This window comes from Oryctolagus cuniculus, chromosome 17 (genome assembly GCF_964237555.1).
Source record: "Oryctolagus cuniculus chromosome 17, mOryCun1.1, whole genome shotgun sequence".
NCBI lineage: Eukaryota > Metazoa > Chordata > Mammalia > Lagomorpha > Leporidae > Oryctolagus > Oryctolagus cuniculus.
Genome location: NC_091448.1, coordinates 14,518,447 through 14,531,470, shown reverse-complemented (window position 1 = coordinate 14,531,470; position 13,024 = coordinate 14,518,447). Strand labels below are relative to the sequence as shown.

At 49.8% G+C, this 13,024-nt stretch overlaps 1 protein-coding gene across 9 annotated transcripts in view; it reads right to left on the bottom strand.

Moving 5' to 3' along the window:
* TEX2 (testis expressed 2) overlaps nt 1–13,024 on the bottom strand; it is a 135,460-nt gene that overhangs the window by 21,041 nt on the left and 101,395 nt on the right. For 8 of the 9 annotated variants that reach the window (XM_070060474.1, XM_070060475.1, XM_051825828.2 and 5 more), the window contains exons 7-8: nt 12,799–12,898; nt 3,803–3,935 (exon numbers count right to left, since the gene is read on the bottom strand). In XM_070060474.1, coding sequence (XP_069916575.1) covers nt 3,803–3,935; nt 12,799–12,898 — 233 coding nt within the window. The remainder of the gene's footprint in view (nt 1–3,802; nt 3,936–12,798; nt 12,899–13,024) is intronic. The other variant, XR_011383425.1, reaches the window with a different exon arrangement.

The window sequence follows — 13,024 nt, the reverse complement described above, 5'->3', positions numbered from 1 at the left end:
CCAGGGTAGGGAGGGGCGGTGGCGGCGGGGGTTTGGGGGTCTGGCCAGTGCCGTGCTGTGGAACAGCGACTCCGTGTGGGGGCCAGAGGCCAGGCTGCAGTGCAGGCGTGAACGGCACGCTCTGCTCAGCCGACTCCCTGACAGCCTGGCTTTGCTCTTTTCACTTCAGTTCAAGGTCAGACGGCTCAGCTCACTACCTGAGTTCAGTTCTGAGTCCCTTCTATCCCTACAGTGATGTTAACTACTGTGTGGGAAAACAAGGCTATTTGAGAAACAAAGGACCTAAAGGAAAGGTGCCAACAAGTACACTGGGGACAGCGGTTTCCAAAGGAAGGGACTCCTACAGGACAAGGCAAAACAGACTGCCCTCCCTCCCTCCATCTCCCCCTCAGGGTGCTATGGTAAACAGACTTTCCACCAGACGGGAGGGCTTCTTAGAGGCCCAGCAGCCATCTCTGCAGAGACCTCACAAGAGCCCAATCATGTGTACAATTCCCAGGGGACTGACACCAGCAGCGAATGCAGAAGCCCTGCTGGGGCTGGGCACCGGACAGCAAAGCCTCACACGGAATGAGGCCCTGGACGGGCAGCTGTGGCTGAGGGAGGCCACCTCCTCACTGCGATCCAGGGTGAGGGGTCAACAGTAAGGCAGCTGCTGGTCCCAGACCCCCTGCTAATGACAACCACTCTGGAGACTGCCCCCGCCCTCCTCTGCCACTCGGCCTCCAGCCTCCTGACTGAGAAAGTGGAAAGCGGACTCCAGAACCATTCCTGGGATTCGGTTCTTAACCAGGGATGGGCTTTCAAAGGCTTCTGATGCTCCCAGAAACTGAGCCAAAGGGTGCATGTAAAGACATTTTTCTAGAATAAGAACCCAGAGCTCTAAGCCCCTAGGAGGTCATCAGTGCAAAAAAGGGTTAAGGGACTGTTTTTATCCCAAATGAAGTACTTCTGGATTGTGTCCTTTCTTGCTTTTAAAATTAAATGACAGGGGCCGGCATAGCAGGTAAAGCCGCCACCTGCAGTGCCAGCATCTCATATGGGTGCCGGTTCAAGTCCCGGCTGCTCCACTTCTGATCCAGCTCCCTGCTAATGGCCTGGGAAAGCAGTAGAAGATAGCCCAAGTGTTTGGGCCCCTGCACCCGCTTAGAAGACCTGGAAGAATCTCCTGGCTCTTGGCTTCGGATTGGCGCAGCTCCAGCTGTTGTGGCCACTGGGGAGTGAACCAGTGAATAGAAGACCTCTCTCTCTCTCTCTCTCTGCCTCTCTGTAACTCTGCCTTTCAATAAATAAATAAATCTTAATAAAAAATTAAATGACAGCCAATTACACATCAGCATATAATTTAACCCTCACAGGAAGAAGCAAAAACATTTTATGCCAGATTTTTCTGGAGTGAAAATAGTACTTTAGGAATACACGGGGGCCTGGCGTAGTGGCACAGCAAGGTAAGCAGCCACCTGTGCTGCTGGCACCCCAAACTGCAGCAGCAGTTCAGCTCCCAGTCGCTCTGCTTCTGCTCTAGCTGCCTGCCACAGTGCTTGGGAAAGCAGGGGAAGAATGGCCCAAATACTCAGGCCCGCCACCCATGCTGGAGCTTCAGATGGCTTTCCAGGCTCCTGGCTTTGGTCTGGCCCCGCCCTGACCAATGCAGACATTTAGGGTATAAAACAGCAGATAGAAGATCTCTCTGTCATGCTACCTTACAAATAAATGAATCTTTTGTTTAAAAAATTTTTATTTATTTACTTGAGAGGCAGAGTTACAGAGAGAGAGAGAGAGAGAGAGAGAGAGAGAGAGAGAAAGGAGAGAAAGGAGAGAAAGGAGAGAAAGGAGAGAGAGAGAGAGAGAGAGAGAAAGTCTTTCATCCTCTGGTTCACTCCCCAAATGGCCTCAATGGCCAGAGCTGAGCTGATCCAAGGCCAGGAACCAGGAGCTTCTTTGGGGTCTCCCATGTGGGTGTAGGGGCCCAAGCACTTGGGCCATCTTCTACTGCTTTCCCAGGCCATTAGCAGGGAGCTGGATCAGAAGCAGAGCAGTCAGAACTTGAACCGGTGTCCATATGGGATGCCGGCGCCACAGGTGGATGCGTAACCTACTACACCACAGTGCCAGCCCCAAATAAATTAAAAAAAAATTAAATATAATGCTTCCATATTCTAAAGGCTGAGGACTTCCCCCCATTTAGTCTAGAGAAACACGCCTTGTTCAGAAATACGTCCATCCTCTCATCATCCAGACTTCATGAACCTGGAAGTGTGCCAAGAGAGCCACGTGAACAGTCGTGAATGTGGAACTCTGAGTGGCACAGGCCTCAGGGGCCTGGCCTTGTTGCCTGCCTGACGCCCAGGACCCCCTTCCACGCCGGAGTCCCTGCTCTTCCCCGCGGGCAAAGGGCTCCTTGCACAAATGCTGCTGGCCCAGGGGTGCTCTGCCGTGCTGCCTGTCAAGGCTGCCTCTGCCGACAGAGCCTCACGGTACAGGCAGCTGGTCCTGCAGCTCTTGTCACGAGCCTAACTGAGGGAGCCCAGCTCTGTGTGGGAGGGGCAGAAACTGGGTCTGACTGGAGGACAAGCCCAGGACCCCAGCAGTTCAGACTGACGAAGTCTATGAGACCTTCCCTGGAAGGAACACCTTTCACTGCCCTGACGGCAGTCCTAAGGCCCACAGGCTATGTCTTTCTGTATAGGAACAGGGAGAGAGGACAGGCTTCCTTGTGGCATCACATGGACCCAACAAGACTCAGCACTTATGGGGTGTGAAATGCTACATGGACAGTTGATAAATACCACTCACCAGAAACCACAAATCCATAGATTGCCGAATCCAAACACATTTTAACAAATAGCAGAAAGATGAAAGGAAAACAGCATAGATACAGGTTAGATTGCATAATAATTCTCCATTATTAAAACAGGAACATTAAGCAACTCAGATAAATCACAATAATCTAGGCAAAAGAGTATCCCCCAAATTCCCTATCTATAATCACAAACATGAATGAAAGCATTAGCCAGTACCATAACTCAGCAAAAAGCTAAGAGCCTGAGTCTCGTAGCTGGGCCTGAGAAGATGGCTCCTCATGGCATTTTGCTGTCACTGTGCTGTGGACTCCGCGCAGAGGCCTAAGGATGCGAGGAGCAGACTCCATCCAGCATTTGTCATTTGGTAAAAACAATAACGTAATCTAAGTTTGCAGTCAGAGCAGTCATTTTAAGGTATGTGGGATTGTAACAGTGCCAGCTGATCCATTCTAGACATTTAAGGGGGGAAAAATCAAGTTGCATTAATTTCCTCACAATTTTGAAGTGTTCACTAAATCAGATGGCCCTGGGCTGCAGATGCATTACCTAGGAAGAGCTGAATTTACCAAGCCAATCAATGCTGTATTACTCAGGGAGAGTGCTTCTCAGACCACCTCAGAATCAGTCACTGTGTGATGAGGGCAGACAGACCACTGGGGGACTCAGGCCGCGCCACACACGGCCATCATGGGAGCAGCTTCCTCCCTGAGGATTCTACCCACTGCTCAGAAGCATCTACTCCGCTGCTCTGAGCAGTGACGCTGTACCAATACTGAAGTCAAAGGGTGGGGTGCTGTCGCAGCCGAGGAGGGCTGGGACTCGCTCAGTGCGGACAAAACTTGCCAACTGTCCCCTGAGGTTCTGTGGGCAGAAGCACCCACACAGGAGCTCACTGGGCACCCAGGGCGACTGGCCTGTACGTCCCACCTGTGTCTCAGGCTGGAGGGAAAAGCTGGGTCCCCAGGGTTGGGTTAGTAAATTCATATATAGCCCCTTACCCTTCTCTGCCAATTTCTCCAACCTTCAGGGCTTCAACAAGAGGCTCTTTACCTAGTTTGGTCAAATTCATTTTGGTCTCGAGAGTCATCAGAAAGGACCCATTGTAGGACATTTCCAAATCGATCCAGAGGCCTGGAGAAATGGTGAAAAAACAGAAGTTTTTTTTTTCCCCCAAAGAAACACACGACTATAAGCAGTATAGAAAGTGTATTTGAAAGTGTTTACGCAGGCATCACACAGGAAGTGGCTATCCTGAGACAGTGAGAATGCTACACCGCAGGCCGGAGGAGATTGAGTGCTCTGAGCACGTGGCAAATGCCAGCCTTTCAGAACCTAGGAAAATGGCCACTGTGAATTCAGTGCACATAGGCTGCTTCTCCTCATGTCACTAAGAAAACACACGCCCAGGATGAGGAAACGGCTTGACCTAGGGCAAAACCAAGATGCTGCCTGCTGCCACCCAGCCAGCTTTGAGGCAGGGGGCCAGGCTGCTCTTCACAGATCCATGAGAACCACCATTTCTCGCAAAATGATCCAGTATTAACAGGGCCCTGCAGAAATGGATCCAATTTGGTTTGGTAGCATAAAGACAGTGATAAAAACTTTTAGACCACCCCCCACCTTTTTTCTAGAAATTGCCTAAATATAGAGATGCAAGAATTAACTTTGAATTCCTAGGATTATCCAGAACCATTCCGTACCCTAGTTAAAAAACCTAAGCTCTTGGGGCCAGCGCTATGGTACAGCAGGTAAAGCCGCTGCCTGCAGTGCTGGCATCCCGTATGGGCGCTGGGTTGAGTCCTGGCTGCTCCACTTTCAATCCAGCGCTCTGCTATGGTCTGGGAAAGCAGAAGATGGCCCAAGTGCTTGGGCCCCTGCACCCACATGGGAAACCCCAAAGAAGCTCCTGGCTCCTGGCTTTGGCTCAGCCCAGCTCTGGCCATTGTGTCCATCTGGGGAGTAAACCAGTAGATGGAAGATCTCTTTTGCTCTGCCACTGCCTCTCTGTAAACTCTGCCTTTCAAATAAATAAATCTTCAAAGAAATTTAAAAATTAAAAAAAGAAAAACAAACCCTAACTTTTAGTAAAGGCAGCGGGATGACCGCTGACCGGGAGTCTACAATGCAGGCAGGGTCGTCGCACGATCCACTCCGCAGAAGCTCCCTGTGACCTGGCTGGTGAGACAGGCCAGGCTGAGCCCTTTAATTCCTCACACACGCAATCAACATGTGAGCCTCCAAGCGGGTGCTGAAATGTTAATAAACTTTATAGATCTTCCTAAGACAAATGACAACGTCTAAAACGAACAGGAAATTTGTCTGAAGCCACTGTTTACACACAGCAGAGTGTGTAAGCATTTACAGTAAATAATCCACCCCCTAGGGCCACCTCTCAGATAAATGCACTCTTCAACCTCAAAAAGCACTAACGATGCAGCTCCTCAGAGAAGGCAGAACAATTTGCATTTTATTTTATTTCAATAAATTATTTTTCTCATAATTGGAGGTAATTATTTTCCATGAATGACCTGTTTTAATTAAGCAATATGCAAATCAATTGAGATGATCTTCTTTGCAGCGACACCCACAAAACATGTTTTATTTCTTGCTTACTTTATGCAGTTAAAAGTCATTAATTAACGTGGTATTCAAAGTACCGTTCCTGGAAATAAAGGGTACATCTGCTGTCATAAAGACATGCAGTCACGGACGGCTTCCAGCAGAGAGGGAATCGGGGCAAAAGGCTAGATTTCCACAGATTTTTGCCTCAATAAATAAAAGAAGATCAACCAGGGAGATATTTATTGTACAATTTCTCCAACTTTATATGAGAAACACTAGACTGAAACAACATGGCTACTGTATGTATTCAAACGTGCTTATTTCTTTGGGAAATCCTAGTCAGATTTCCAATAAATATTATGTATTATTTTTGAATGCTGTCACATTAAAGGTAGCAGAATTTGACTGCTTACAAAACGTAAAGTTTTGTTTTTAAACTGATGGGATATAGACGTGACCTTAGTAAACTGCTGGCTCCAGCCCCCATTGCTGGGAGCTTCCCCTTCAGTGGCCTGGTATCCGCTCCCACAGCGAGCTAAGGTGTGATGGCCAAGGGCAGAGATGGAGCCCAGTCATGGAGACTGGGGCTTGGGTTTCACTGCAGGTTCTCAGCCTCCGTGTATCACTTTCCTCTTCTGCTCTTCAGGGGAGGGCTGTATGGCCAGTGCCTGGACCTCTTGGCCTGGCGGCTTCCCTTTCTTTGCCACTGCCGCCCACCCTGACTCCTCACTCTAGCCTTGCCTGCTGCTGTTGTCTGCACCCTAAGGTAAGGCCCGGACATCTAAGTCTTCACATGGGGAGGGGTCTGCTTCTTATGTCGCTGAATATGCCCCCCGAGGCCCACCCACACGCAGGGCCTGCAGCCCTGGCGCTCACTGAAAATACAAAGGCAAAAAGAACGGTTTGAGAACTTTCAAAACAGACATAAACGGGCCGGTGCTGCGGCTCACTAGGCTAATCTTCCACTTCTGGCGCCGGCACACCGGGTTCTAGTCCCGGTCAGGGCGCTGGATTCTGTCCCGGTTGCCCCTCTTCCAGTCCAGCTCTCTGCTGTGGCCTGGGAGTGCAGTGGAGGATGGCCTAGGTTCTTGGGTACTGCACCCCATGGGAGACCAGGATAAGCACCTGGCTCCTGGCTCCTGGCTTTGGGTCCGCGCGGTGCACCGGCCGCAGCGGCCATTGGAGGGTGAACCAACGGCAAAGGAAGACCTTTCTCTCTGTCTGTCTCTCTCACTGTCCACTCTGCCTGTCAAAAAAAAAAAAAAAAAAAAAAAAAGAAGACATAAACTGCAAGTGAATGTTCCAGCAAATCAAATGCGTGTTATGTTCTGATGAGATAAGGAGGCTACTTTGGCATAAGGTGAGAAGGAGAACTCACTTCTGTGACAATGACTCAGCAGGCAAAGAGCACGCAGACACCTGGGAGCATGCGCAACTCCCATGCACGGAGCTGAGACCAGCAGGGTAGGTGCTGCCTTGCAGGCCTGAAGGATGGAGGTGACAGCTACTAGGAGGGCTGTCTTCCCTCAGGGACAGACGCAACTGCATGCAGCATGAACATGCAGGTGCCCACTGCTGCAGAGTGACATGTCAGCTCTGAGCCAAACACTCATCTAGGTGAATGGGGTGTAGGGCTTGTTCCTTGGCGGTCTTGACCACCGTGCAGACTGTGACGAGGCATTTGATCCCAAACGCTGCTGTCTGTAACCACCTGCTCTGGGCAGTGCTCAAGGACAAAAGCCAGGAGTCAGGAGCAGGGCAACTTTTGATGCCTTCAGTAGCAAAAAGGCACACAGTCGGAGATTCTCAGGAAAGCCGACTCAAGGCGTGAACACCAAGGGGCTCCTCCATACGAGGGGTGCTCATGTTGAGAGGCCATCCACAGTGGCCGTGGTGCCCGATTATCAGTGAGCTCCTGTCTGAAGCTGGCACTTCCTTTGGCAACACAGGAAACACAACTGACACAGAAAATGACAAGTGACCACCAGCCTTCATGCCAGGACCTCCAGGACTCAGGCAGCTGCTTCTCTGCGATTCTGCTTCCTGAGGCGCTGTCAGTCACCGCCATCCCCTCCTTCTCCCTGCCCAGCGGAGGGCTGTGGCAAAACTGACCGTGTGTTCCACCTAAAGGAGTCTGTTGAGTTCTGCATTCGTGAAATCAGAGTTAAGACATCGAGATGAGAGCCTGTCCTCAGTAAGTATCTGCTTCAGGTCAGGCTGCGATCCCACTGTGATCACTGGAGAGAACACACGTGTGGGATGTGGGTCCTGAGACAGGGGGCGCCACAACCACAACAGGTATTCTGCCTTCTCCCTGGGTTTCTGGTTACCATCGCCACGTCCTGGGCAATACATATAAACCCAGTGGCTTTCCACAGCAGTTCCCTGCTCTATCACTACTGCGGACTCAGTCTCACTGAACAGGGTTAACATGGAAGGCATTACAGGACTCTGAGCCTCGCACACCTGAGCTGGTCCTCACGCCAGCTGCTCCTCTGTTTCCCTCTACCTGTAACTCCTAATGGCTGAGTTGCAACCTGAAAGTCACCATTTGGCATCCAAAGAACACAACCTGTTAAAATGGAACATGTGATAATATAGTATCAAGAACAGACGCCAGCATTACTTGGCTCTTGGAAGAGCACACCAGTGACTGTTTTGGTTCTTGGCAAACAGACTGGTGCCATATTGCTCAATCAGACGCCACAGAAAATCAGCACTGCTTTGTATTGGGATAGGCCCATTCAGCTTTATCTACCTGTAGCTGCTCTCTGACAAACAGCTCTGCCTCTTATTTAAGGTATGGAGTCGCAGATCAGAGTCCCCACTCCCCCATCTAAGTTCCACAAGAGGGGATTTGTTTCCCTTTCCACCCAAGTAATTTTTCTTTCTGCAACACAATCCGGCCACGGCATGTGCCATCCCTGCCAGCGCTGAACTCCAGTCTGGCCCTGCCTGGCTCTCAGGCCCGGGAAGCCCTGGTCACTGCAGCTGCAATCCTGGTACTGCACGCAGAGAGGGTCACAGACCGACTCTGGCTCCAGTCTTCTACCACACTTACTTGACAAAGTGACCTCAATCCCAGCCTTTTGAAAGGCACTGGGCATGACAGGAGACGGTCTGGACCACAGGTATAGATGTGGAAATCCACAGTTATGAGCAGGTCCAGTCAGGAGACAGGCCAGGCTCCTACTCGTGCGGGGTATGCAGCTCTTTCCACAGATTGAGAACTGCAGTAGAAGCCTGGGCTGTTACTTTCTTTATCTTAAATGGCGAACCCGGGTGGCACTCTGTCCATTGGGGACACACAAGGACTCTGCAGATTTAGATATGTGCAGCAAATGTCCTGAAGGCTGAATTAATTAATCCAAATGTGAGGGCTCACAGTCTACATGCTGGTTCACTCCGACCCTGAATGCCACACCTTCAGGCACTGCTCCCATGCTTCCGACCCCAGGGACAGAATATAAGACCCCGGCTAATGGAAAAGAAGCTTCAAAGAGCTTTACTAACAGTAAAGTTTAGCAGCAGCAGCAGCAGCTGACACTGATGGCTCACTACCTGCCACACACGCTCTCTGAGCACTTGACACGTCACACTTACCCTCCCCCCAGCATTCCACGGGTGAGGAAATGGGGCCCAGAGTGATTAGTACCTGCCCTGAGGTCTTAGTGCTGGATGATGTATGAGCAAGGCCTAAACACAGGGGCCTGGCTGCAGCGCCCAGTGCTCCTGGTGGGACAAGATGCAAAGTGGGCCGCTGATGAGCCCTGGGCTTTGGTGTACACGATCATGGCAGGGTCCCACCAGGTGATCTCTGATTGCCCTTTCAAGTCTAAATCACCAACCTGCCCGGTTCTTTAAATGTTTTTGAAGAAGAACTATACATTCTAAATTAATTTGTATCTATTAAAAAAACATTAGGAGAGAATGTACCAAAAATGTACCCAAAAGGTAACCCTGGCTGTCTCTTAATGGTGCGATGATGAGAGGTATCTTTTTCCTTTCATCTTTTTCTGAATACTTCAGTTTTCCCCACTTAGAGCATTTCATGAATAAACATTATCCTAAAAGTTACCAGACTGACTGATAAAGACCGAATGGGTCTGAGAGGGCAGGCCCTGGCAAGAGCAGCCTAGGATGGGGCTAAGAGGCTTGCAGGAGACCAGACCTAGGAGGGAAGGGAAACAGCTTCCTGGGCCTTGCCACATGGCCAAGTGGAGGAAGGAGATCGATTCACAGCCCTCAGGTAGAGGGGCTAGTTCCAGGGTGGGTGGCAGGGAACATAGCAGAGACAGGAGGGCACAGCCAGTTTCTAAGGGACGGATCTTGTCCATCTATCAGCCACCTGCCCTGGGAAGGATGACCACTTCACCTTAGCCACTGCACTAGAGGCTAGCTGTATGTGCTAGAACTCAGCTCGGCGAGCACACATGTGATTCATCCGAGGGAACGACAGATCTCGCTCCTATTAGCGGCTCAGCCACAGAAGCTCAGAATGGCATTTTTCTGTTTATCCCATAGGACCTGCCAACTTTTGGGTTGCCAGAGAGCAATTCATATGTGAGTGCTGGTTCAAGTCTCAGCTGCTCCACTTCCAATCCACCTTCAGCCATTGTGCCTGAGAAGGCAGTGGAAGATGGCCCAAGTACCTGGGCCCCTGCCACCTGTGTGAGAGACCCGGATGGAGTTCCTAGTTCTTAGCTCCTGGTTTTGAACCAGGTCTAGACGAGGCTGTTGCAGCCATTTTGGGTAGTGAACCAGGGGATGGAAGGCTTCTCTCTCCCTCTCTCATGCTGCCTTTCAAATAAGTAAACCTTTAAAACAAATAAAACACAGTCATGTGCTGAGTAAGGGCTGCGCACATGACAGTGGTCCCATAGGCTGTACCACCTGACAGCACAGCTGCTGGGTTTGCTGGCTTCTCAGGATGCACGCTCACCACTGAGTGAAGCGCACCGGTGCCCCCTTCTTGGGCATCTGTTTTACCATCACATGCATCCCTTGCAGAGCTGGACCAGCCTAGCCTGATCAAATGTTAACACCCCACAGGCTGTCTTTCCTGTTTGTTTCTACTCTAACGTTTTCTCCCCCGTCACACAAGCATGTAGAGCTCCAGAACTTGCCTTGAGGAGCTAAAGAAGCCGCGATGGATGAAAATACAGCCACGCTTTGGTCTATATGCTAAAATGTCTCCCGTAGCTCCTGCTCTACGGGAACAGGAAAGGAGCTCAAGAGTTAGGTCTCCGGTGAATTTCCTCAATGCCTGATCCAAGCCGTCCTGTGAGGCTGCAGAGTTCAACGGCAACGGGGGTGGGGCTGGTATTCTGAAACAGTGGGTTGGGCTGCTGTTTGGGACACCTCATCGCATACTAGAGTGCTTAGGGCTGAGTGCTGGTTTTTCAGCTTCTGATCCAGCTCTCCACTAATGCACCAGAGAAACAGCACATGATGGCTCAGGTACTTAATTGCTGCCACTCATACGGGAGATCCAGGTGGAGTTCCTGGTTTCTGCCTCTGGCCTGGCCCAGCCCTGGCTGTTGTAGCTGTTGAGGAGTGAACAAATAGATGGAAAATTGTGTGTGTGGTGTGTGTGTGTCTTTGTGTCGTCCTGCCTTTCAAATAAATAGATTGTTTTTAAAGTCATAAAGGCACTTGTTAGATGCTACAAGCCCCATCCTTCCCCCAGGCCATGGACCTGCTCCCATCTCCTTGGAAATTCCTACTAATTTAGCAAAGGACAGTACTGAAATAAGAGACTGCTAACCCATAAGAAAACAGAACATGTGTGTTTATAATTTACTTTTTTTTTAAAGAGCACTTTTTTTTTTTTAAGATTTTTATTTATTTGACAGGTAGAGTTACAGACTGTGAGAAAGAGACAGAGAGAAAAGTCTTCCTTCTGTTGGTTCACTCCCCAGATGGCCACAACGGCCAGAACTGCGCCGATCCGAAGCCAGGAGCCAGGAGCCTCCTCTGGGTCTCCCAAGCAGGTGCAGGGCCCAAGCACCTGGGCCATCCTCCACTGCCCTCCCGGGCCACAGCAGAGAGCTGGACTGGAAGAGGAGCAACCAGGACTAGAACTGGCACCCATATGGGATGCCAGCGCTGCAGGTGGAGAATTAACCTAGTGTACCACGGTGCCGGCCCCTATAATTTACTTTTTAAAGCCTTACTCTCAGCAGACTTACGTTGGGTGATCATTGATGAGCCTGTCCCAAGTCAATCCCTAAAAGAAGCAAAGAGCGAAAGACAACAGAGAGGCCACTCGAGTCGAGGAAGGATGGCGGCTCCCAGCCACATGGCTAACACACAAATGACTCATCTCACAATTTCACATGGAGTGACAAGGACTCTAGCTAAACCATTCATAAATAACCAAAATCTTTTCTGGTTTTTCTTTCAGTGAGCCAGAAATGACCAAATCCAGGACTTCTCAAAATTCATCGAGGTGTAGACATAACAGAGGGTTTACAGATGATCTCAATATGCAGGTGTTAGGTGGACACTGGATTTGCAATTACTACTCCAGCCTACATTCCTGAAATCAATGTGATGCTAAAACCATGGAAATATGGCCCCACTGTCAGCTGAAATATTGATAGATTTGTTACAGTTGCCAACTGAAAGGCCAGGAATGTCTGTCCATATTTACATCAAAAGCACACAACAGCAGAAAAATGATTTCACTAATGAGAATTCAAGAGCCATGTGACACAATCATGCAGAGAGAAAAGTAGCTTCTATAGTCTACAAATTTTACATAACATTTGTTTCAGAACAAACACCATTCTGTGGGAAAGCTGTATTTATTTTCTCCCTGGACCTTGTTCCTGAGCCATCTTAGGCACAACGGAAATACAGTTCCCGTGGGGGCGAGGGTTCTCCCTGCAGACCAAGGGGCTCTCCTCCTCCATGGTTTACTCCTCTTTCTCACCCAGCTCCACACTGTGCACTAAACTTTTCCTCTCAAGTTCCTTTTAAACCTGCATGATAGGGGCCGGTGCTCTGCCTGCAGCACTGGCATACCATATGGGTGCAGGTTCCTGTCCTGGCTGCTCCTCTTCCAATCCAGCTCTCTGCTTACGGCCTGGACAAAGCAGTGGAAGGTGGCTCAAGTGCTTGGACCCCTGCACCCGCATTGGAGACCTGGAAGAAGCTCCTGGCTCCTGACTTCAGACTGGCCCAGCTCCAGCCATTGTGTCCATTTGGGGAGTGAACCAGCAGATGTAAGACCTTTCTCTTTCTCTCTCTGTAGCTGTGCATCTCAAATAAATAAATAAATAAAATCTTAAAGAAAGGAAACCAGACACTCAACATGAAACAGAGATGTTAAAGAAGTCTCTAACTCCCTCTAAACCCAAAGCCTTCCATGTAATGAATCTGCAACAACAGAAAAGTCACTTGTGCTCCAGGGCCAAGTAAGAGTTACCTTGGTGATCAACATTAGGCTTAAAGGCCTGCAGGATTTTTGGCACGGCCACCCCCATGTCCAGTTCCGTCAGAGTTAGCTCGTTCATAAAGTAGGGTAGCTAGAGAAAAGAAGTAAACAGTGAATGAGACATTTTTTTTCACTCTAACCTTTTAGTACTTCTGACCTCAGATAACAAAAGCAAGGTGAAGTTTGTGACCTGCAAGACCTGTATGACTGGCAAAGG